General features: G+C 41.6%; 1 protein-coding gene across 2 annotated transcripts in view; it reads left to right on the top strand.

The window, feature by feature from the left end:
* LOC138757481 (A disintegrin and metalloproteinase with thrombospondin motifs 3-like) overlaps nt 1-26,078 on the top strand; it is a 262,759-nt gene that overhangs the window by 156,244 nt on the left and 80,437 nt on the right. For both annotated transcript variants that reach the window (XM_069924904.1, XM_069924894.1), the window contains exons 6-7: nt 18,416-18,499; nt 23,925-24,081. In XM_069924904.1, the coding sequence (XP_069781005.1) occupies nt 18,416-18,499; nt 23,925-24,081 (241 nt within the window). The remainder of the gene's footprint in view (nt 1-18,415; nt 18,500-23,924; nt 24,082-26,078) is intronic.

Below are 26,078 nucleotides of genomic sequence, written 5' to 3' on the forward strand. Positions count from 1 at the left end.
TTAAGAGACTCTTAGATATCCACATGGATGAAAGAAAAATAGTTATGAGGTAGAGAGGGTTTTGTTTTTTTGGGTAGGTATATATAGGTCAGCATAACGTTGTGGGCCTAAGAGCCTGCACTGTGCTGTAATGTTCTATATCCTCCAAGCATTTTCAAATTATTTCAAGTCAAGTCAAGACACCTTTATTTATTGTTCATACCTTGCTCGCATGGCAAAGACGAGATAGTTTCTCCAGGACCACAGAGCATAGTTACATCAATATAACTTAGAATAGAAATTAAACATATTAAAATATTAAGATATATACACAGCAAAAGTCCACGGTACACTCTTCACACATGTTCTGGAAACTCAGGAGCCTGATGGTTTGGGGGAAAAAGAACTGTTGCTCAATCTGGACATAAGGGCCTGAGTACAATGGTTCCTCCTGCCTGATGGCAAAGAGAGAACAATTTACACGAGGGGTGTGTGGAGTCCTTCATAATGTTTATTGCCTTTCGCCTGCATTAAGTGTTGTAAATGTCCTTCTTGGTAAGAAGAGAGCCCCCAATGATTTTTTTTCCATCAAAATCTACAACCCAGCCAAAATATGGAAACAGTATTACTGAATCAAAAGCTGTGAATCTGTGGTAGGCAGTAAATTGGAGAGCAAATGGAACAACAGATCATGTCTTCATTTAAGAAATTGACCACTTTTGTCAATAGATTTGTCAAGGCAGTGATCTGTCCACTACTGATCTTTAATATTTCTCTTTGGGATTTATCATTTCTCAAATTCCCCAGCCAGTTTTCCTCTCTCGTGTTCTTCAGCATCTTCATCACTTAATCAGCAGTCAGCTGACTTCCATGTCCAGTTGTTCTGGTTCTAGTCCTACTTCAGTGCCTGAGCATAAATAGGGTTGAGGCTGCCAGTGTCGTAATGCAGGAATCCTTTACTCATGGGGTGCTGTCGTTTTACGCATGTTAAACCCAGGTTATGGTCCTCTTGTCAAGTGAATGTAAAAAAAATATGTACTTCCCATTAAAGAAAAGTAGCTGAATTTTCCCATGAAATAACTCTTCATTTCTATGAAAATAGATTTGTGGAATACTGTTTGCAAGAATGTGCATTATGAACTATATAAAGTTGGAGAATAATGGTATTTTTACTTTAATTTTAATTTCAGTTTTGGAGATACAGCATGGTAACATGCTTTTCAGGACCATGAGCCTGTACCACTCAAATAGGTTAATCTGACCAATTAACTTAATAACCCTGTATGACTGGAATGTGGGAAGTAACTGGAATACCAAGAGGAAACCCATGTAGATGCAGGGAGAACGTACAATCTCTTCACAGACAGCACCGGATATGAAGCCAGGTTGCTTGCACTGTAATTGCATTTTGCTCATTGAAACACAAACTGTGCCATAGAACAGTACAGCACAGGTACAAGCCTTTCAGCCCAATGTCTGTCCCAAACATGATGCCCAAATTAAACTAAAAGTTTGCTGCTTGCATCTTCTTCATATTCTATCTAGACTATTAAATCCTACTGTTCTATCTGCTTACACCACTACTCCTGGCAGCCCATTCCACGCACCTACCACTCTGTATGCAAAATATTTGCCCTGCACATCTCCCTGATGCTTCATCCTTCTCACCTTAAACTTGTGTCCTCTGATGTGTGACATTTTTGCCCATTGGAAAAGATTCAGATTGTACACCCTATGAATTATTCTGATGATTTTATACCTCTCCAGGTTATCTCTCCATCAGGTTATCTCTCCATCAGGTTATCTCTCCATCAGGTTGTCTCTCCATCAGGTTGTCTCTCCATCAGGATGTCTCTCCATCAGGTTGTCTCTCCATCAGGTTCACTCTCCATCAGGTTCTCTCTCCATCAGGTTCTCTCTCCATCAGGTTCTCTCTCCATCAGGTTGTCTCTCCATCAGGTTGTCTCTCCATCAGGTTGTCTCTCCATCAGGTTATCTCTCCATCAGGTTCTCTCTCCATCAGGTTTTCTCTCCATCAGGTTGTCTCTCCATCAGGTTGTCTCTCCATCAGGTTACCTCTCCATCAGGTTATCTCTCCATCAGGTTATCTCTCCATCAGGTTATCTCTCCATCAGGTTATCTCTCCATCAGGTTATCTCTCCATCAGGTTGTCTCTCCATCAGGTTATCTCTCCTTCAGGTTCTCTCTCCTTCAGGTTCTCTCTCCATCAGGTTCTCTCTCCATCAGGTTGTCTCTCCATCAGGTTCTCTCTCCATCAGGTTCTCTCTCCATCAGGTTGTCTCTCCATCAGGTTGTCTCTCCATCAGGTTGTCTCTCCATCAGGTTATCTCTCCATCAGGTTCTCTCTCCATCAGGTTCTCTCTCCATCAGGTTGTCTCTCCATCAGGTTGTCTCTCCATCAGGTTACTTCTCCATCAGGTTATCTCTCCATCAGGTTATCTCTCCATCAGGTTATCTCTCCATCAGGTTGTCTCTCCATCAGGTTATCTCTCCTTCAGGTTCTCTCTCCTTCAGTTTCTCTCTCCATCAGGTTCTCTCTCCATCAGGTTGTCTCTCCATCAGGTTCTCTCTCCATCAGGTTCTCTCTCCATCAGGTTGTCTCTCCATCAGGTTGTCTCTCCATCAGGTTGTCTCTCCATCAGGTTATCTCTCCATCAGGTTCTCTCTCCATCAGGTTCTCTCTCCATCAGGTTGTCTCTCCATCAGGTTGTCTCTCCATCAGGTTGTCTCTCCATCAGGTTGTCTCTCCATCAGGTTATCTCTCCATCAGGTTATCTCTCCAGCAGGTTATCTCTCCATCAGGTTGTCTCTCCATCAGGTTATCTCTCAGCCTCCAATGCTGTATACATGTCCTTAATAAAGGTAAAAGTGACATCTGCAGATGCTCACATCTGGTGCAATGCACCAAGGTGCTGGAGAAACTCATCAGGTCATGCAGTATCCATGGAAAGTAGAAGGCAGAGTCAACACTTGGGGCCCAATCCCTTCACATGTGCTGAAAATCATGCCTAAACAAGTAGAGGTTGTAGAGGGGGTTGGAGTAAGAGGGAGGGGCACAGGCTGGTAGGTGATTGGTGGGAGGGGTAGGAAAAGAGCTGAGGTAATAGGAGGAGGATGCAAGGGCTGAAGATGTTGGCTATCTCATAGAAGAGGGAAGGGAAGATGAGCTAGAGGAAGGACGCAAGAGGGAAAGGGAAAGCAAGAGATGGTTGAGGAGGTAAATGGAAATTGGAGAAGTTGATGTACATACCAACTGGTTGGAGACTCAGGAGATGGAATGTAAGGTGTTCCTCCAATGTCCAAATGGCCTCACCTTGCCAGTACATGAGGCTTTGGAGTGTAAAATTTTAATGCTTGGCCACAGGGTGATCCTTGCTATTGGAGCAGATAGAGCAAAGATGCTCAATAATTGGTGTAATTGTTGATGGTGTAGAAGGGAGTGTTAGGCTGCAGGATGTGTTGGTGAAATGAGAGGTGGAGCTTCAACTGGATAACTGAGATGATGTATTTTGTGAGTATTAATGAGGCTATGATGTGTACCGTAAAGGATAAGACCCTGGGGAGTGTTGAGGAATGGAGGGTCCTTGGTTTGCAAGTTCATAGGTCTTTGAAAATGGCAGCACAGGTAGATAATGGCATATTGGATACTGGCCTTCATTCGTTGAGTATAGAATACAAGAGCAGAGAAATTGTTCTCCAACTTTATAATATATTGTTCAGCCTTCAGCTGGACTACTGTGCGCATTTCTGGTCACTGCACTTTAGGAAAGATATCAAGTCAAGTACTTTTATTTATCGTTCATACCATGCTTGCATGGTAAAGACGAGATAGTGTTTCTTCAGGACCACAGAGCACATTTACATAAATATAGGTTAAAATAGGAGTTCAACGCATTTAAAATATGAAGACGTACATTAACAGTTTTACGGTATCCTATCCCCAAATGTTCTGGGAGTTCAGGAGCCTGATGGCTTTGGGATGAAGCTCTTGCCCAATCTAGATATAAGGGTGCTGCTGTACCTCCTTCTAGATGGCAGAAGGGAGAACAGTTTACATGAGGGGTATGTGGAGTCCTTCAGAATGTTTGTTGCCTTTTGCCTGCATTGAGGATTGTAAATGTCTTTCATGGTAGGAAGAGACCCCCAATGATTTTTTCCACTAATTTCATTATCCTCTGCAGGGTCTTGCAGACTGAGGAAGTACAGCTTCCAAACCAGCCTGTGATCCAGTTGCACAGGAAGCTCTTGATACATCCTCTGTAGAATGTAGTGAGGATGGAGGGTGGGAGATGAACTTTCCTCAGCCTTCGCAGGAAGTAGAAGTGTTGCTGGGCTTTCTTGGCTATGGAGCTGGTGTTAAGGAACCATGTGAGGTTCGCTGCCAAGTGCATTCCAAGGAACTTGATACTCTTGTTGACCTCAGTGGGCAACGGAGCGTGGTCCCCTTAGCACTCTTGAAGTCAACAACCATCTCTTTTGTTTTTTTAATGTTCTGTTACAGGTTGTTGTCTCTGCACCAGTCTGTTAGTGACTGCACTTCATCTCTGTAGGCTGACTCATCATTCTTACTGATCAGGCCCACCACAATCGTGTTGTCAGTGAACTTGATGATGTGGTTCGAGCTGTGTTTAGCTGCACAGTTGTGGGTCAGCAGAGTGAACAGCAAGTGGACTCAGCACACAGCCATGGGGGCCTCCCATGTTCAGTGTGATGGCCTTGGAGATGCTGTTACTAGCTGTGTCTCTGGAGAGGAGGAAGTTTAGGAGGACAAAGCTGTTTGATAGGCAGAGCTTTCACTCAATCCATCATGGGCACATAGTAGCAGCAGCAACCAACTGGATGCTCTGCACCAACTCACCAAGACTTCTTAGGTTGGCCCTTCCAAACCCACCAGTTGGAAGGGCAAGGGCAGTAAAAGCTTGGGAATGCCACCTCCTGGAAATTATCCTGCAAGCCACATACCATACTGACTTGGAAATATATTTGCCCTTCCTTCACAATCACTGGGTCAAAGGTTTGTAGCTACTTTCCTAACAATATTGTGTGTGTACCTAAACCTCAGGGACTGCAGCAGTCGAAGAAGGCAGCTCTCCACCACTTTCTCAAAGGCAATTAGAGATGGGCAATTGAATACAAAGTGTGTGATTTGGAGGGGATCTTTGAGGGTGGGGAAGGGCGATTTATTCCTAAATCTACTTGAGGATACAGTTGAAAAAAATACCCTGTCAAGTTGATGCTGAGTGTCACACCAGCATAGTTTTACCAAAGTTGCTGGGTGAATATTTTTCCACAACAGTAACTGGATTTATAAAAGTACTGTATTTAGAACATAGAACATTACACAGTGCAGGCCATTCAGCCCACAATGTTGTGCTGGCCTGTATAAACATACTCAACAATCTAAACATTCCCTACCTCACACCCATAACCCTCTATTGCATCCATGTGCCAATTTTTTAAAGGTCCTCATTTTACCAGCTTCACCACCGCCCCCAGCAATGCATTGCATGCAGTCATTACCCCCTGTGTAAAAAAAAAAAAACACTTACTCCTGACATCTCCCCCAAATAACATTTGGGGGAGATAACGTCTGTTATTTTCTACTGTCATCCTAGAAAAAAGATGCTGGCTGTCCACCCTATCTATGCCTCTCATAATCTTGTAAACCTCTATCAAGTAACCTCTCATCCTTCTTTGCTCCAAAGAGAAAAGCTCAAGCCCTGTTAAACTTGCCCCATAAGATACAATCTCCAATTCAGGCAACATCCTGGTATATCTCCTCTGCACCCTCTCCATAGTTTCCACAGCCTTCCTGTAATGGGGAGACCAGAACTGAACACAACATTCCTAGTGTGGTCTAACCAGAGTTTTATAGAGCTGCAACATTACCTCATGACTTTTGAACTCAATCTCCTGACTAATGAAGGCCAGCACATCATAAGCCTTCTTATCTGTCCTATCAACCTATGTGGCAATCTCAATAGAATCATGAATTTGGGCCCCATGTACTCTGCTTTCAAGTTCAATCTTCCAAAATGCATCACTTCACACTTGTCTGGATTGAATGCCATCTGCCACTTTTCTGCATCCTGTCTATATCCAGCTGTAACTTACGACAACCTTCTACACTATCTATAACACCTCCATTCTGTGTATAATCTGCAAACTTACTGACAAATTTCCACTTCTTCATCTAGGTCTTCATCTAGGTCTTCTTCTATCTCCTTTTAGCTCTCCTAAATCCTTTCTTGAGTTCTTTCCTAGTACCATATCATTTTCATGAGACCTTCTCGCTTTTGGTACTTAAGCATCCTCTTAACTAGCTGCCTTACCTCTTTTAGCCTACCATCTTTTCCTTGTCTCAGAGGAACAAACCTATCCAGAACCCCACACAACTGACCCAAAACATTATCCACATTAGACTTATGGTTTTCACTGAGGACATCTGTTCCCAATTTACTCTTCCCAAATTCCTGCCTAATTTCATTATGATTAGCCCTTCCCCATTTAAACACTTTACCATTTTATCTACTGCCATATGCATTGGTCACGTGCATTGAGATTGCTTGAGCTTAAGAAATGTGTCATCTAAATGCATATTTTATCCCTTTGGTTTGATTTTAAATTTTGTTGCATATTTGGTATTTTTCAAGTTAGTATCTGATTTTCATCAGATGCAAGGATCGACAATGAGATAGACAACAGACTCGCCAAGGCAAATAGCGCCTTTGGAAGACTACACAAAAGAGTCTGGAAAAACAACCAACTGAAAAACCTCACAAAGATAAGCGTATACAGAGCCTTTGTCATACCCACACTCCTGTTCGGCTCCGAATCATGGGTCCTCTACCGGCACCACCTACGGCTCCTAGAACGCTTCCACCAGCGTTGTCTCCGCTCCATCCTCAACATCCATTGGAGCGCTCACACCCCTAACGTCGAGGTACTCGAGATGGCAGAGGTCGACAGCATCGAGTCCACGCTGCTGAAGATCCAGCTGCGCTGGATGGGTCACGTCTCCAGAATGGAGGACCATCGCCTTCCCAAGATCGTATTATATGGCGAGCTCTCCACTGGCCACCGTGACAGAGGTGCACCAAAGAAAAGGTACAAGGACTGCCTAAAGAAATCTCTTGGTGCCTGCCACATTGACCACCGCCAGTGGGCTGATAACGCCTCAAACCGTGCATCTTGGCGCCTCACAGTTTGGCGGGCAGCAGCCTCCTTTGAAGAAGACCGCAGAGCCCACCTCACTGACAAAAGGCAAAGGAGGAAAAACCCAACACCCAACCCCAACCAACCAATTTTCCCTTGCAACCGCTGCAATCGTGTCTGCCTGTCCCGCATCGGACTGGTCAGCCACAAACGAGCCTGCAGCTGACGTGGACTTTTTACCCCCTCCATAAATCTTCGTCCGCGAAGCCAAGCCAAAGAGAGAGATTTTTATACAAGATCATTTTGAACTTTTCTATTAGCCATTTTGTACTTTTTTATTTGTACTGTTTTGAAGAGTATTGTGAAACTTCATTCGTTTGTTCTCTTGTCATGATACATAAGAAATCTTTGTTCAAGAAGAAATGGATGGAATTAACAGATCCTTCTGCTGCTTTACATCTGCAAGTTTTGAACTATCTTGACTTTCAAGGATGCCACCACAACAGCAGACAGAAAAGGTTTAGCTGCATTGGCATTATTTATTTGTTTAATATTTGTTCAGAAGCTGGGGGTGATAAGGGAAAAGAAATACTGTAAACCATCTTTGCAAAAGTTTTGAAAACCTAATTTGCCTTGTGTCTGACCATTCTGTTTCTGGTAGTTTTCTACCAGCATCTTTTGCTACTTTTTCAAACTTTTATGTCTCCTTATGGCCCATCTCTTCGCAAGCAAAGATGAACACGGTGTCCTCACAGAAATTTTGTTCCGTTTTCCATGGAGCTTTAAGCACCATGTGCCGGGGCAAGGACTTGGAGGCGAGTGCTTGCCCAGGACAAACGCCTCCCCCTGGGTCCCACGCCTCTGGGCCTGGCGGAGTGTGAGGCATAACAGCCAGAGTGATGCGGGATTGCCCCACAGTGGTCTGTTCCAAGACCGTGCTCGCTGCCCGTTGTCCTTACAGATCCTTCGCCCACCGAGTTTGCTGCTGCAGACCACTAGGGAAACTGCTTCCCGCGCTATGAAACAGCTGCCAGCCCCTGCTGCCTGACTGACATGTGCTATTTGCCCATAACAGGGACCCTTTGCAGGTACTGACGGCTGGGTGAGCTGAGCTCGGGGATTTGAAGTCAGAGTACCTTCTAGCCTTTGGCTGAAAAGGCAAAATCTGCAAATCAGCAGGTGGTTTGAACCCTCAGGTCCACTCCCGGGTGGAGGGAGCTCCTTTGATGTATACAGTTTAAAATAATAGTACTATTCCCTAAACCGCTGTTCTTTGACATGTAATGTGTGGCTCGCGGCAATGCCTTACATGCCATTGACTAGAGCCCCTTTCAGGTGGTTTTGCCTGGGAAATGCAGCTCCAGAACCAGCTGTGGGTGTGGGTACGGACCTTTCAGGTGCCAGCGCTAAAGGCGCTGTTCTGCCACCTGTACGTTCCGCAGCGGGGAGAGGTACCATGAAGCAAACGCCGGCTCCTGGGGCTGGGGTGGCCGGCGCGGGACGTCGGGGTTGGGACAGCCACCTGTCAACCCCTCAGGACTGGGGCGGCCAGTGCAGGACTTCAGGGCAGGGGCGGCTGGCACTGGCTGCCCCAGCACTATCGTCCTGCACCAGGGGCTGTCAGGCAGGGGAGTTGGGTGACCGGGCAGCAGCGAGGGGGGCTATCAGGCATTGTGAGTTGGGTCACCAGCTGATTGACATCAGCCTGCCCCCTGCTAGGCACCTGAAAGCAGCTTGCCGCTTTCAGACTGCTGCTTTCAGGTGCCTAGGGGAGTGCTTTGAAGCGGAGAGTATACCTTCCCGAGGTGGTCTGAGTAAGTACACCTCCCCGATGTGGGTTGAGTAAGTACACATCGGGGACGGGTTCTCTGCTTTCAGGTGGCCTCCCAACAGCCGCATTCGGGTATTTTAGGCGGCTTTACTTTCGAGTATTATGGGTAATGCTAGTGTTAGTGGTGTGGCTTGCAATCGTATAATTGTTATGGCTCTCAAACATCTGAAGATTATGGTATGTGGCTCTTATGTTAAGCAAGTTTGACCACCCCTGCCCTAAACCATGCCACTGATAAATGTATGTATAAACTCACATTGATATGATAGTGACGCTAAGATGTCCCAGGATGGTTTACACCTAATGATGAACCTTTTGCAATACAGTCATTGTTCTAAACCAGGATGCATGGGAGCTGATTTGAGTGTTCTCTTCCTGTGTCTGTTTAAGAATTTGAAGTTTGCTATCTTCAACTTGTATCCTGCATACATGCCCTGGAGTAAGCCCAGTCCAATCCCAAGGGGCATGATGAAAAATAAACACTGGAAGCCCTCATTTAAGGGAATATGAATAAATTAAAGGATAGATTATAAAAATTCATTCCTTTAACCTCCATGGATCATTTTTTTTACACTAACTATGTCTATCCAATACATTGTAAAATGTATAAATCACATGCATAATTATGTAGCTATGATTAGAATGTTTGCAGATGAGATTGAAAGTTTGTTCAAGGATACAATAGATTAGCTGGAAAGTTGGATGAAGTGATAGTGGATCGAATTCAATGCAGACAAGTGTGAGGTAATGCACTTTGGGAGGGCAAATTCTGGCAGGACACATAGAATACTTAGCAAGAGCATGGGAGAATTGATGTACAGAGAGACTTCGGGGGATGCCCAAAGCTTCCACAAAGAGGTGACACAGCTGGATAGGGTGTTGAGAAGGGCATTCTGAATGCTTGTTTGATTAGCAGAGGTATTGAGGTTAATAGTTAGAACGCCATGTAACAGCTGTCCAAAACATTGATTAGATTGCAACAGATGTACTGTTCTAGTCACCGTACCTCAGGGTGTGATAGCAATACAGAGAGTGCCAAAGAGGTCATTAGAATAAACGAGCTTGAGATTACTTATAAAATTATGGAAGGATCATTGGGCTGTATCTTCTTCCCAGGGCAGGGGAGTTGAGAAGTAGAGGGCACAGATTTAAAGAGAGAGGAAGAATTTAGAAGGATACCTGTGGGGTAAGTTTGCCATACAAAGAATGTTGAATATGTGAAATGAGCTGAAGGAGGGGTTAATGGAGGCAAATACCATTGCAATATTTAAAAGGCATTGGTGAACTATTTGAATAGAATCAGCATAGAGGCCACCGAGACAGAGGTGCACCAAAGAAGAGGTACAAGGACTGCTTAAAGAAATCTCTTGGTGCCTGCCACATTGACCACCACCAGTGGGCTGATCTCGCCTCCAACCGTGCATCTTGGTGCCTCACAGTTCGGCGGGCAGCAACCTCCTTTGAAGAAGACCGCAGAGCCCACCTCACTGACAAAAGACAAAGGAGGAAAAACCCACCAATTTTCCCTTGCAGCCGCTGCAACCATGCCTGCCTGTCCCGCATCGAACTTGTCAGTCACCAACGAGCCTGCAGCAGATGTGGACATACCCCTCCATAAATCTTCGTCCGCGAAGCCAAGCCAAAGAGAAGAGGGAAATAAGCCCTAATGCAAGCAAATGGGATGAGGAGAATCATCACAGTCAGTATTGACAAGTGGACAAAAGGAATCTATTTCTATGCTACACAATTCTATGATTCAATTATTCTAGCAGAATACATTGAATTAGAACCTCGTGCTGTACATGCAGAGGCACACACACACACACACACACACACACACACACACACACACACACACACACACACACACACACACACACACAAGCTCAGAAATTAAAATGACTAATTTTGAAAGGAAGGTGAAAAATAAATGATGAAAGGATCATGGAGGATAGAATTGTCTTGTTGATGGTACTGAGAAAGTGAAAAATTTGAAAACAACACTGGTAGAAGAAGAAATTTTGATCTGTGAATTGAAAAGAAAAAAATATTGAATGAAAAAAGAAGTGGAGGTGTGAGACTACTGCTTTTCTCTTTCAAAATACTCCAAAATGTTTTCATGACCAAGCTTGGTTTAGTGTAAATTTTTGATTGATTTAATTCTTAAATACATAGAAGAATGGAATTGAAACAAGACATTTGTAACTCCTCCCAGGTGACTTCCTGAGCTCATTCTATTTCCCTGCATTTGGTCCCTATCACTCATTCTTTCCTATCCATGAAAATGTCCAAGTGTGTTATACTTAACTCTACTGCTTCTTCTGGCAGCTCGTTCTAAATACCTAACATCCTCTGCGTGGAAAACCTGCCCCTCCAGACTGGACGAGATTAGAATTAGATAAAATAAGGGAAAAGATACCTGAACACATATTATATAAATGGGATGAAAAAGTGGTACAACATAGAACTTCTCCAGTATTACATCATCTCCTCAATATTTGGAAGAAGATTCATGTAGAAAGAAATAAAACAAATTATCAATTACCAAAACTAATATTGACGCAAAATAAGTTACTCCCTTTTACAATAGATAACCTTTCCTTTAGAGAATGGGAAAAAAAAGGGATTAAAAGAATAGAGAATTGTTTTTCAGGAAGTAGATTCTTATCTTTTGAACAAATGAGAGATAAGTACAATATAACTGGAGATACAGCGCTGGCATATTACCAATTGAGATCCTACTTGAAGGATAAATTAGGAAGCAGTTTGAGTTTGCCAGAGGGAAGTAACCTTGAATATGTGATTACAGATACAATGTTAATCAAAAGATTTATAACAAATATGTATATTAAACTGCAAGAAAAGGAGAATGAGGAAACAAATGGTAAAACTAAGCAAAAATGGGAACAAGATTTAAATATAAAGATAAAAAAGGAAACATGGGAGAAATTATGTTCTGGAACGATGAGAAATACAATAAATACGAGGCTACGTATGATACAATATAACTGGTTACACAGACTATACATTACACCTCAAAAGTTAAATAAATGGGACCCAACAGTATCTGATAGATGTTTTCGATGTAAAAAAGAAATGGGAACAACAATTCATGCAATCTGGACATGTGAGAAAGTAAAAAATTTTGGGAAGATCTCAATCAGATATTAAATAGAATAACAGAAAACAATATACAAAAGAATCCAGAGATCTTTCTCCTAAGTAACATAAAAAACAAAGAATTTGGAATTGATTTGGAGGATGCACAAAAAAGATTTGTTAAGATAGCTCTAGCCGTAGCAAAAAAATGTATTATGTCAACCTGGAAATTGGAAGATATTCTGAAAATACAACAATGGTATATAGAAATGAATAAATGTATTCCATTGGAAAAAATTACATATAGTTTAAGAAATAATATTGAAATATTCGAACAAATATGGGAGCCTTACATTAAATACAATAGCGAAAACCTACCGGGGACAATCATTACCTAAGTTGATGAAAGGAGAAGGAAAGAAAAGAAAGGACTCAGTAGAATTTCTGGTGTATTTTTGTTGAATGACAACATTGTCTGACTGGTTTAATGTAACCTAGATTGTATACCTTAAATGGATGGGAGGGGGTGGGTGGGGGGGGGTGGCTTGGGAGGAGGGAGGGGGGGGAGAAAATGTCACTGTATATGTGTGAAAAGGAAAATGTGTGTATCATGGCTAATGTGATTTATGGTGTGAAAAATAAAAAATTTAAAAAAAAATTAAATATATATAAAAAAAAGAAAACCTGCCCCTCAGGTCCTCTTTAATTTTTATCCTCTCATTTTAAGAGCTTTAACGTTCCCTATCCTGGGGAAAAAGATTGTGGTCATCCACCTTATTTATATCCCAGATAGTTTTATAAACCTCTTTAAGGATATTCCTTAGCCTCCTTCACACTAGGGAAAACAAGATCCTGCAAAGGTTGGCTGAGAGAGGCTGTTTTCAGATAAAGGGACATCTGGCAAGTGAGAGACTTTTAAAAGCATGTAATGAAGATTTCAGGGCCAGCACATTCCCTTCAGAATGAAGGAAAAGGCTAGCAGGATTAGGGAGCCCTGATTGATGAAGTTCTGGTCAGGAAAACAAAAAGGGCATGTCAGGAATCAGCAGATGGGATCAAGTGAATCCTTTGGGTATCAAGGATGTAGGAATGTACTTGGGAAAGAAATAAATAAATACATATTAGAGATGTTTAGCGATGAAGCTCTTTTCTATCCTCAGCATGTGCAGGAGGGAGAGCAGAGGAGTGAAGAACAAAGCTGCATTCTCCTAGAGGAGGAAGAGGTCTAAACTGTAGCAGCAGAGTCTGTTTTTTTCATGGTCGACAGGATCTTGCTCCATTCCTCTGAATAGCAATATTTCTCAGTGTGGTTATTTTCCTCAGGAATTGCTCTACTTAGACACTGGTGCCAGGACAGTTCTGCCCACACACCATCACCCTGATCAAAGGAACACACCTGGGTATTCTAGGGGGCAGGTACTGGCGCTTTTGCAGTGTGCCTCAGTTTACAGCGAAGAGCTGCACTATTGAAGATAGCTCCACCTTCTTACCAGATTTCAACACTGGCAACCTGCCCCACACTGTATGATTCATCTTCTTCCACCTCACCCCTTTGTTTCTCATTGCACATAGCAATGGCAGTCTTCCCTACCCATAACACCCCACGCAGCTGGAACAATTGTGGGAAACACAGAATGGTTCCACCTGCGTGAGGGATCATGGATAGGGAAGATGGCCATTGTTATGCAACATATTTATAACAGGTGGCGCTGTGGCACCAGTCACCCCGCCTCCATCAGATCAGAGGTGCTACTAGGCATCTATGGATATGAATAGGCCCTTTCAGGTGGACCAGTTAATGCTGCAGTAGCCTTTTAGGGCTGCCCACCTGAAAGGTGTGTTCGCAATTTTAAATCTGCTCCTGTCACCGGCCTCAAGGCGGAGGGTTTACTTGAAAGAGCCTTGTATCCTTTTATAACCTACGACAACCTTTAGCATTATCCACAACTCCTCCAACTTTGGTATCATCTTCAAACTTACTGACCCATCTTTCTGTTTCTTCATCGAGATCATTTATAAAAATCACAAAGAGCAGGGGTCCCAGAACTGAGCCCTGTGGAATTCCACTTGTCACTGAAATAGGGTTGGAAGAGAAAGGAACCAAGGAAGTAGGGGGGTGGTGTGTGTGGGTGAGAAAGGGGACAAAAATGGAAAAGGGGACAAAAATAGGAAGGGGAAGAATGGAAGTTGTTCAGAAGAGAGAGTGGACGTGTTCATCTGAAATTGGAAAATTTCGTATTTATCCTATTGGGCTGTTGACTGCTCAGGTGGAATGTAAGGTGTGTTCCTTTGTTTGTATGGGCTTCCTCTGGTCATGGAAAAAGTCAGGGTAGACAGGTCGAATTCCCATTTACCTGATTGGATTCTTCGCCTGCCCCCCTCCCCTGCTTTGGTCCCATCTTGTCTCTCATTGTAACCACTATCACCACCTTCTTACCAGATTTCAACACTGGCAGCCTGCCCACACTGTATGATTCATCTTCCTCCACCTCACCCCTTTGTTTCTCTTCCTTGTGATATCCTAGTCTGGTACCTGCCAGTCAACTAGTTCTGTCTGTCATCCTTCACCTCTCCCTGGTTCACCACTCCCTCACTGGCTCTGGTCCTACCCCTCTCATTTTGTCCTTATTAGAACAGCTCTAAACTCTCACTCCCCATGAAAGGTTCCAGCCTCCAACATTGACAACTCCTCACTCTTGCTGATGCTCCTCAACCTGCTGAGTTCCTCCAGCAGATTGCATGCTGTTCCAGAGTCCAGCATCTATAGTCTCTTGTGTGCTTCAGGTCAGGATGTTTTATCAAGACTAAGGTTAAATAGGTGTAAAGGGGAAAAGAAGCTGAGGTGCTATGGGGAGATAGTGTATTGACAGAAGGTGTGAAGGATGGAGAGACATCACTGGAGGGAGGGGAAGAAAGGTGAGGAAAAAATGTAAATAAAGGAGTAGATAAAGAAGAGATGGTAATAGTGGAACTAGATGGGGGCAGGGATTATTTAAAACTGGAATAAGTTAGGTTAGGTTTAAGGCTGTCCGGGACGAATATGATTTGTTGTTCCTAATGTTTACAATTGGCCTCACCCTAAGATCCAGATTCATCTCTGCCACAAAGGATTTTCTTGTTTTGGATGAAATAGTTAACCTCTCAAAGACCGTGCAACCTAGTTGTAGATCACTGATAATAGGAATCAGCCTCTCTTCAAATATTCTCTCAATCCCTCTCATAATTTGTAAATACCCTTGTCATTTCCTCCACAATCTCCATCAGTACTGGAGCACCACAGGGCTGAATTCTTAGCCCCCTGATCTATTCACTTTACACCTACGACTGTGTGGTTTGGTATGAAAATTACACCATCTACAAATTTACTGACAATACTGCAGTAATGGGTTGTATAAAAAAAGGTGATTTTTTTTAAAAAGAAAAAAACCAGAGGTGTATGATTCAGTGGTTATTGGGGCATCAGAGATGGAGAGGGTGAGTTCTTGGGAGTCACTATCTCAGATGATCTTTCTTGGGCCCAACACATTAATGGTCTCATGAAGAAAGCACATCAGTGTCTCTACTTCTTCGGGAGTTTGTGGAGGTTTGGTATGACATCAGGATCCCTGCAAAATTTCTATAGATATGTGCAGGACATCACAGGTAAAACTCTCTCCACCATAATGAACATCTTCAGGGAGTTCTGCCATTGGAGAGCAGCAGCAATCATCAAGGATCCACATCACCTTGCACATATTCTGTTCTCACTGCTGCCATCAGGAAAGAGGTACAGGTGCCACAAGACTTGCACCACCAGGTTCAGGATCAGCTGTTACCCCTACACCATCAGACTCCTCAATGACAAACTCAACCAGGGGCCCATTTAAGGGCACATACTTTTGCACTTTATTTCTATTGCACAATTTGTTTACATTTCTTTATTTGTTTACATTTGTACATTGTGTATACAGGAGTTCTCAACCTTTTTCTTTCCACTCACATACCATTTTAAGTTTTCCCTATGCCATAGGCACTCTGTGATTAGTAAGGGATTGCTTAAGGTGGTATGTGGGTGAAAAGAAAAAGGTTGAAAACCACTGTTTTAATTGTACCTAATTGACTCGTTATGTGCACTATTTCATAACTCCAAAGGAAATGGGCCAATGACCATTTTTCTCAAGCAAAATATTTCTGTAACAATCGGCTCTCGAGCAGTGATTCTCAACCTTCCCTTCCCACTCACATCCCACCTTAAGCAATCCCTTACTAATCACAGAGCACCAATGACATAGAGAAGACTTAAAGAGGTATGTGAGTGGAAAGAAAAAGGTTTGAGAACCATTGATGTACAGTTTTTTTTTTGCATTGCTATCACTCGGGAAGGAGGTACAGAAGCCTTAAGACGAGCACTCCGTGGCACAGGGACAGCTTCTTCCCCACTGCCATCAGATTCCTGAATGATCAATGAACCAGACACTGCCTTACTTTTCATGCACTACTGTTTTTATTTATATATATATTAATGATGTAAGATGGTTCATAATGTGAATGTTCACACTCTGATTCTGCTGCAAAGCACTGAATTTTGTGACTTGTTCATGACAATAGATTCTGATTCTGAAGTGGTCATTCTGCCTTGCCCGGAGGGAAAGGGAATCTTAGGGTTGTAACGAATGTCATGTTTGTTCTCTGACCATAAATCTGAATCTGAATCTCATTTGTGAAACCCTTTGCTATTCTTCCCTCCCCTGCATTGAGAGTGTTATTAATATTGAACAGGGCACATTTGGTTTTAACTATGACCTATTTTTATTTTATGCTTTGCATTACAAAAACAGAAATTGCTGGAAGTACATGGCACATCAGACAACATTATGAAGAGGTATTATTTCAGGTTGAAGGTCTTTCATCAGAATGGAGATATTGTATTCTGTAGACACAAGTTAACTGAACATGGCTCTTGCAATGAAACACAAGTAAACAAGCAAGGGAGATGGGTGCCAGTTTGCAGATTTTTGCATTTGTTAGCCATAGGCAATGCACCAGACTGGAGGGTATAGTGTGCAGTTCTGATTGCCACACAAAAGGAAAGATGTGGCTGTCCTGGAGAGAATATAGAGGAGATTCACCAGGATAGTGCCTCGATTGGAGGACTTTAGTTGGGGAGAGATTTGATAGGCTGGATTTGTTTTCTGTGGAGTGATTGAGGCTGAAGGATGACATGATAGTGGTACGTAGAACTATAAGATCTTGAATAAGATAGATAATCAGAATAGCAAAAAGAATAGGACGTAGGATTAACGTGACAGGAAGGAATTCTAAAGATGATTTAAGGGGAATGTTTTTTTAACAAGGCGATTGTTTGATATCTGGAACTTGCTGCTTAGCAGAAATGTTGGGTTGGGTTATAATCACTTTGTTTACAAAGTGGACAAGGGATGCAACCTAATGTGGCCGTCCGAGCAGTGTAGCTTGGCAAAAAGGTTGGCATGGATGTCATGGGTTAAAGGCCCTGTGTTTTGTGCTCTCAACTCTATGACTATGAAATCAGTTGCCTTGCATGTTTTTTACTTATAACTAACAGTTTTTTTTCCTGATGGTAATTGTCACAGTTACTTACCTTCTGGGAGTGGCTGTTTACACAGGAACAACCAAAACTCCAAACGACTGCTTCACACTGTGCATGTAGACAAAATACTGTAAGGGTGGTAATTAGGGAGGCAGGACTTGCAATGCCACTGCGGCGACGTCGACCTCAACGTTTGACATACGTGGGACGTACTACTGCTGTGATGTCGAGTGTGACATGAATTATGTGTCATACGTTGCTCACAGATTGCCCAAGGTGAACTGCAGGCATTCCGGGAAATTTACTTGGGGTCGAGGAGGTAAAATAATGGAATGGGAATGAATCCTTATTCCCGTTCCGATCTTTTTACACAGACTGCATTCTGTAAAAATAGCAATAATTTCCCAACCATAATTACATTCAGAAAACATAATCACGTTGGAACTGAAAGATGAAGAACTGTGCAAATAATGACAGAATAATTAACCACTTAAGTTGTAGCTGAAATGGTTTTCATGGTTACTGAAATCTTAGAGGATTAATTAATACTTTAATAAGTTTCAGTTTTTCAGTATCTGTAGACTGGTATGTTATAAATTTTTGACCGCAATTTTTAAACAAAGCAATTGCCTCCAAGTTAAATGCCTTAATGAAAACTGTTATTTACAGATGAGATTTTTTAGTTTAATGAAATTAAGGTGTAGCACTTTCACCTCAGAGAACTATAGGGTAATTTGCAAATTTGAATGACTTCAATACCTTTCTCTTCCTTTCTTTGTCAGGTTAATGAGATTTACCATGATAAGTCCTTGGGAGCCCATGTGAATGTTGTACTGGTGCGAATGATCATGCTGGGGTATGCAAAGGTAGGCGAGAGTCAAGGCCCTCCACAAATATGCCTTCTGTTCACAAGACATACAGTCAGAGAAAACAATGGTCTGGAAGGCAACAAATGTGCATGTAGCAGCTGACTTCAGTCATTTATGTAACTTATTCAGATACTACAGCATTATTGAACTATTTGGTCTTACTCTGGATGATATGTTTTTTTGCAGATTATTTGAGAAAAACTAAATTCAGGAATTTACAGGGGTAGGCAGATGAAATTATTACTATCTTTTAGAAACTATAAACACTGCAACTTATATTTTAATTTTAACATGGCTCTTTACAAGCGACATACTTTTGAAGATTACAGTCATGGATTCGATGAGGGTTGAAGAATATGTTCTTTACCATTTGGGACTGTAACCCACCATGGTGCAACAGAAATATGAAACAGCTCATATTTAAGACACATCTGTCTAAGTGCCTAAAATGACATGACACAAAGAACTCAGAAGTGGAATTCGTCTCAGCCAACATAGTTGCAATTGGTCTCTGCTTGTTGTGAAACTTTGCAGCAGTATATCATGTCTCATTCTTTTTCTATCAATGCATGTCATAATGTGATTGCAAAACTACTGAAGTTCTCAGTTGGTGTTTTGTTTCTGGACATCAGGCTACTTCATTTCTTGTGTTCCACGACCTCAGCTGAAATTCTCTTGACTTGACCCCTGGCCTGACCCCTACCTCATCCAAAACCTTACTTGCCCATGTCATACTAATACTGCTTTATTCACCATTGTGACTGTACCTGCTGAATTAAAGCCGGGATGTTTTAAGTTCTCACCCTTGACTTAAGATCACTATGTTCTCAAACCTCTCCCTAACGCCTTAATCCTGTCCAATTCTCAGTTCTTGAGCTTCCCTGAATTTAATCACCCCTCTACCAGCAATTTTGCTTTCAGTCATCAACACTTACAGTTCAGTTGGGATAAATGACTGTTCCATTGTTTGGCAATCAACGGTGAGTGGACTGCATTAGGGTTCGGTGCTAGGTCCACAACTGTTCATGATGTACATTAACAATTTGGAAGAAGGGACCAAGGGTAACAAATCTAAGTATGCAAATGATGCCAAATTGAGTTAATGCAAATTGTGCGGAAGATGAAGAGAGTTTGCAGAGAAATAAGTTGAGTGGGAAATGGTGTAGTAGATGGAGTACAATATTCATAAATGCAAGGTTATCCACAGGAAGGAAACATTATTTAAGTGATGAAAAAAGTTAGCATGCTGTTGTGCAGAGGAACTTGGTTCTGTATGGATCACAAAAGAATGGTTTGCAGGTACAACAGGTAATTATGTTGGCATTTATTGCCAGAGGGATTGATTTTAAGAGCAGAGAGGTTCTGCTGCAACTGTACAGGGTACTGGTGAAGCTGCACCTGGATTAATTTGTGCAGTTCTGATCTCCCTACTTGAGAAAGTGCATGTAGACTTTGGAGGTGGTGCAGAGAAGTTCACCATGTTGATTCTGAAGGGGAGAGGTTAGCCATTGAGAAGAGATTGAATCGCCTGGGACTATACCTGTTGGAATTCAGGAGAATGGGAGATGAATTAGAGACAGGAAAGTTCTTTGTACTGACAGTCAAGTCTAGCTCAAGGGGACATAGCCTCAAGATACAGGGGAATAGATTTAGGACAGAGGAAAGACTGCTTCCTCCAGAGATTAGTGAATCGGTTGCATTCTCTGCCCAAGGAAGTAGCAGAAGCAACCTCATTAAATATATTTAAGACACGGTTAGATTTTTTTGCATAGTAGTGCAATGAAGGGTTATGGGGAAAAGGCAGGTAGATTTTTGAGTGGCAGAGCAGGGTTGACAGGCCAGATGGCCTACTCCTGCTCCCATTTCTTATGTTCAAATATGCTTTATTATGGGCCTTTCTTCAGGCCAAATGAAAATTTGGGGCAATTACTTAGTTGTCATTTCCATAGAAACATAGAAATATAGAAACATAGAAGATAGGAGCAGGAGTAGGTCATTCAACCCTTCGAGCCTGCTCCGCCATTCAACGAGATCATGGCTGATCTTAAAGTTCAGTACCCCGTCCCCGCCTTCTCTCCGTAACCTTTAATACCCTTATACTGAAGAAATAGATCTAATTCCCTCTTAAATATATTTAATGAACCTGCCTCCACTGCCCTCTGTGGCAATGAATTCCACAGATTCACCACCCTCTGGGTAAAGAAATTCCTCCTCATCTCGGTCCTAAATGGTTTGCCTATTATCCTCAAACCATGGCCTCAGGTTCTGGATTTTCCCATCATTGGAAACATCCCATCTGCATCCATTCTGTCCAGTCCTGCCAGAATTTTATATGTCTCTATGAGATCCCCTCTCAATCTTCTAAACTCCAGCGAGTACAATCCCAATTTGCGCAATCTTTCCTCGTAAGTCATTCCTGCCATTCCAGGTATCAGCCTGGTGAATCGCCTCTGCACTCCCTCCATTGCAAGAACATCCTTCCTTAGATAAGGTGACCAAAACTGCACACAATACTCCAGGTGGGGTCTCACCAATGCCCTGTACAGCTGCAGTAAGGTATCCTTGTTCCTATACTCAAACCCTCTTGATATGAAGGCCAACATACCATTTGCCTTTTTAACTGCCTGCTGTCCTGCATGCTCGCCTTCAGAGACTGGTGTACAAGTACCCCTAGGTCTCTCTGCACTTCCCCATCTCTTAATCTATTGCCATTCAAATAGTAATCTGCCCTCCGGTTTGTATTACCAAAGTGGATAACCTCACATTTATCCACATTGTAGTGCATTTGCCATGTATCTGCCCAGTCCCTCAATTTATCCAAATCACACTGGAGCTTCCTGACCCCCTCTTCCGTGCACACAACCCCTCCTAGCTTAGTGTCATCTGCAAATTTGGAGATATTACATCCAATCCCCTCATTCAGATCATTAATGTAAATTGTGAACAGCTGGGGTCCCAGGACAGATCCCTGTGCACCCCACTGGTCACCGCCTGCCACTCAGAAAACGAGCCATTTATCCCAACTCTCTGTCTTCTACCTGTCAGCCAGTTCTCAATCCACATCAATACTTTGCCCCCAATCCCATGAGCCTTGATGTTGGAAGCCAGTCGTTTATGCGGGACCTTATCGAAGGCCTTTTGGAAGTCCAGGTACACCACATCCACTGGCTCTCCCCCATTTATTTTACCTGTCACCATCTCAAAGAATTCCAATAGATTTGTCAAGCACGATTTACCTTTTGTAAATCCATGTTGACTCTGTCCGATCCCTTTTCTGCTAGTCATATGCTCCGCTATTACATCCTTAATAATGGATTCCATCATTTTGCCCACTATTGATGTAAGGCTCACTGGCCTATAATTCCTCGCTTTTTCTCTACCCCCCTTTTTAAATAGTGGGGTAACATTAGCTACCCTCCAATCCATGGGTACTGATCCTGAGTCTATCGAGTTCTGGAAAAGAATTCTTACAGCATCTGCTATCTGAATGGCCACTTCCTTAAGTACCCTAGGATGTAGATTATCAGGCCCTTGGGATTTATTTGCCTTCAATCCCATCAATTTCCCCAAGACCATGTCCTTAGAGATACTGATTTCTTTCAGTTCCTCCCTTGCATTAGTCTCTATGTTTCCCAACATCCTTGGGAGGTTATTTGTATCCTCTCTTGTAAAAACAGAACTAAAATAAGAATTTAATTGGTCTGCCATTTCCTTATTCCCCATTATATATTCCCCTGATTCCGACTGCAAAGGACCTACTCTGGATTTCACCAATCTTTTCCTCTTGACATATTTATAAAAGCTTTTGCAATCGGTTTTTATATTTGCCGCAAGCTTACTTTCGTAATTTATTTTTGCTCTCTTGATTAATCCCTTTGTCCTCCTTTGGTGCATCTTGAACTGCTCCCAGTCTTCGGTTGTGGTACTTTTTTTGGCCAATTGATATGCTCTCTCTTTGGACATAATGCTGTCTCTAATTTCCCTTGTTATCCACGGTTGAGTCACCTTTTTTGGTTTATTTTTATGCCAAACCGGTATAAACGATTTTTGCAATTTCTCCATTAGATCTGTGAATGGTTTCCATTGTCTATCCACAGTCAACTCCCCCATAAACACCACCCAATCAATCTTACTCAACTCCCGTCTCATACCATCATAATTCCCTTTATTTAAATTCAGGACCTTAGTCTCGGTTTTAATTTCATCACTCTGCATGTCGAGTGAGAATTCGATCATATTGTGATCGCTCCTACCCAAAGGGCCTTGTACAACAAGATTGTTGATTAGCCCCTTATCTTTGCATAATACCCAATCTAAAATGACCTGCTCCCGAGTTGGTTCCTCGACATATTGGTCTAGATAACCATCCCGTAAACATTCAAGGAATTCCTCCTCCTCAGTATTTTTACTGATTTGGCTAGTCCAATCTATATGCAAATTAAAGTCTCCCATGATGACAGCTGTTCCCTTATTGCACGCTTTTCTAATTTCTCTTTTAATGCCTTCCCTCACCTCTACACTACTATTTGGAGGCCTATATACCACCCCCACTAATGTTTTCCGCCCCTTGCTATTCCTCAGTTCTACCCATATAGATTCCGCATCTTCCGAGTTGATATCCTTTCTGTCAATCTTGTCGGTCCCTTCTCTCACCATCAATACTACCCCACCCCCTTTTCTTTCTTGCCAATCCCTCCTAAATATCGTATACCCCGGGATGTTAAGTTCCCAGGCTTGCCCACCCTGCAGCCATGTTTCTGTAATCCCAATCAAATCATATTTGTTTATCTCAATTTCCACAGGTAATTCATCTACCTTGTTCCAAATGCTTCTTGCATTAAGATATAAAGCCTTCAGTATTGATCAAGACATGATTCTTGTGCAAAGCTTCTTGTATTTGCAACAAGGTTGCTGAAGTGCTGGAGAGGGTCATTATCACTTCTGATTTATACTGCTTTCTACAGCAAATCTAATCACTTCTGCAAAATGTTATTAGCATACATTACCCAGAAAACAGTAATAAACATGATAGTCCATAATCAACATTGTTATGCAGCAAATTTGGGCCCTTGACAATCTGAAGCATAAAAACAAGGCATGTCCAGTCCATTTGATGTTTGTGAGTTCTCACCTTGTATTTGGCCTATCGTTGGTGTGATTGATGTGACTTGGCTTCCTTCATGGGCATCTGAAAATACATACTGACATTATTTAGTACATACTACCGTCAATTTGCAAGTTTTCGAATGGGGTCCATTAAGTTGCTACCAAGTACTGAGACTCACTCATGTTGTGAAATTGCAAATTGATTCCCTTCGTCATCTGAATGGTTTATTCAGCATTATGGATTTATGAGTATATATACTGTATACATGCATTTCATGTAAAGGAAATCTTAGTAATATCAAACATGTCTGATCAGTCCATCAGCTTGATTGAAAGAGGAAATCCATCTCGAAGTCTGGAGAATGTGTGCCGTTGGGCCTCCTCTCAGCAGAAATCAGACCTTAACCACTCAGAGCACCATGATCATGCAATCTTTTTAACAAGGCAAGATTTCGGTCCAGCGGGTATGCAAGGTACTGTATGAGATGACCGGTGACTATGGTGAAATCAACAGAATTGCTTGATGTCAAGCCTCTAACATGAAAACAAATTATGTCCACCAAAGTAGAATCAAGTTTTATAATGACCAAAAGTAGTCACCGATAGACAAATGATGTCCTGTAATGGTGGAACATTATCACCCAATGATGGAGCCAGGGGAATTGGGAGGTGTCACTCTATATCAGGTCCCAGACTTATAATGGTGACAGTTAGCTAACAATAAGAGGATTTGAACATTCAAATGCCAGGATATGTTTAATAAAATGGCATGACAGATTACTACAGTGGCCAATTCTGGTTATTACAATGGAAGTATTTAGACTTTTAGAACACAGAAACCCAGCTGGCCATGCCAAACAATGTGCATCCCTGCTTTAGTCCAACTTGCCTGTATCAGCATCAGATCCCTCCAATCCCCTCCCATCCATGTTAGTTTCCGAGTGTTTCTTTTTTTTCAAACTTTATTTAAAAGATAATAAAAATACATAACATACAGTGTAGAAATAATAAAAAAAGATTTTACATTAACACCCCTCCCACCCCTGCAGCCAACTCCTTTAAGGGGAGCAAAAAAATATAGATTATATATATAAAAAGAAAATATTATGAATGTTAATAACATTTCAAAGTATATCTAAATGCATATATTTCAAATACGGAAACCACTTACTAACAAAAGAAGAATAAATATCATGTAAATTATAAGAAATTTTTTCCATGACAATACATATTCTCAATTCATTATGCCAACATGATATATTAATGTCAGTATCATCTTTCCAAGTACTAGCAACACATTTACACGCTACTGATAACACCAAACGTACAAAAGCAATTTGAATTTTGTCCAATCCCATTCCCCTTAATGAATACAAATTTCCCAACAAAACAATCGTTGGAATTAATGGTAAAATAAATTATATAATTTCTCCAAAACTACATTAATTCCTTGCCAAAATGATTGAACTTTAACACAAGTCCAAACGGCATGTAAAAAAGTTCCAATACATGAGCCACATCTAAAACAAGAATCCGAATTACTAAACCCATTTTTTTTAGCATTTCCGGGGTCAAATATAATTGATGTAAAAAATTATAATTAACCATTCCATATCTTACATTAGTCAATCTAATTACATTTTCCTGACACATATTCACCCAATCATCTTCAGGAAAAATAAATACTAAATCACTCTCCCATTTAAGTTTAGATTTCTCCCAATCTGACTTATCCGTACTATCTTGTAACAAATTATACATAACTGAAACATTACCCTTTTTTTGGTATAGAGGAAATCAAAGATTTAAATCTCGACAAAGTAGGTAAAATCATCTCTGTACCATAATTATCTTTTATCGAAGCTCTAAGTTGATAATACACAAACAAAGAATTTTCAGGCATATCAAATATTTCTCTCAATTGATTAAAAGAAAGAAATTGCTCCTCTACAAAACAATCTTGTATTTATACCTTTAGAGTCCCAAATCTTTAAATGATTATTAAACATTGAAAAAGGAATAAGCTGATTATTATACAATGGAGTTAAAATTGATAATTTATATTTCCACCCTAACGCCCTGTTTTTTTAAAATCCAAATCTTTAACAAATGTTTCAATATCGGCATATCATATTGCTGTAACAAAATCAAATTCTAACGATATATAAATTCATGTATCTCAACCCTAGAAATACACGCCATCTCCACTTTAGCCCAGCTAGGAGGCTGGTCTAAATCCATCAATCTATTAACAAACTTCAACTGGCCATTTCATAATAGTTTTGAAAATGTGGCAATTGTAGACCGCCCAATGCATACTTCCATGTAAGTCTATGCAATGCCACTCAAGCTAATTTACCTTTCCTTAAAAACTCTTGCACTGCTTTATTCAAACCTTGAAAAAAGCCCTTAGAAAGTAAACAAGGTATTGACTGAAATAAATATTGAATTCGAGGAAAAATATTAATTT

The sequence above is a fragment of the Narcine bancroftii genome, chromosome 1 (assembly GCF_036971445.1).
Source record: "Narcine bancroftii isolate sNarBan1 chromosome 1, sNarBan1.hap1, whole genome shotgun sequence".
Taxonomy (NCBI): Eukaryota; Metazoa; Chordata; class Chondrichthyes; order Torpediniformes; family Narcinidae; genus Narcine; species Narcine bancroftii.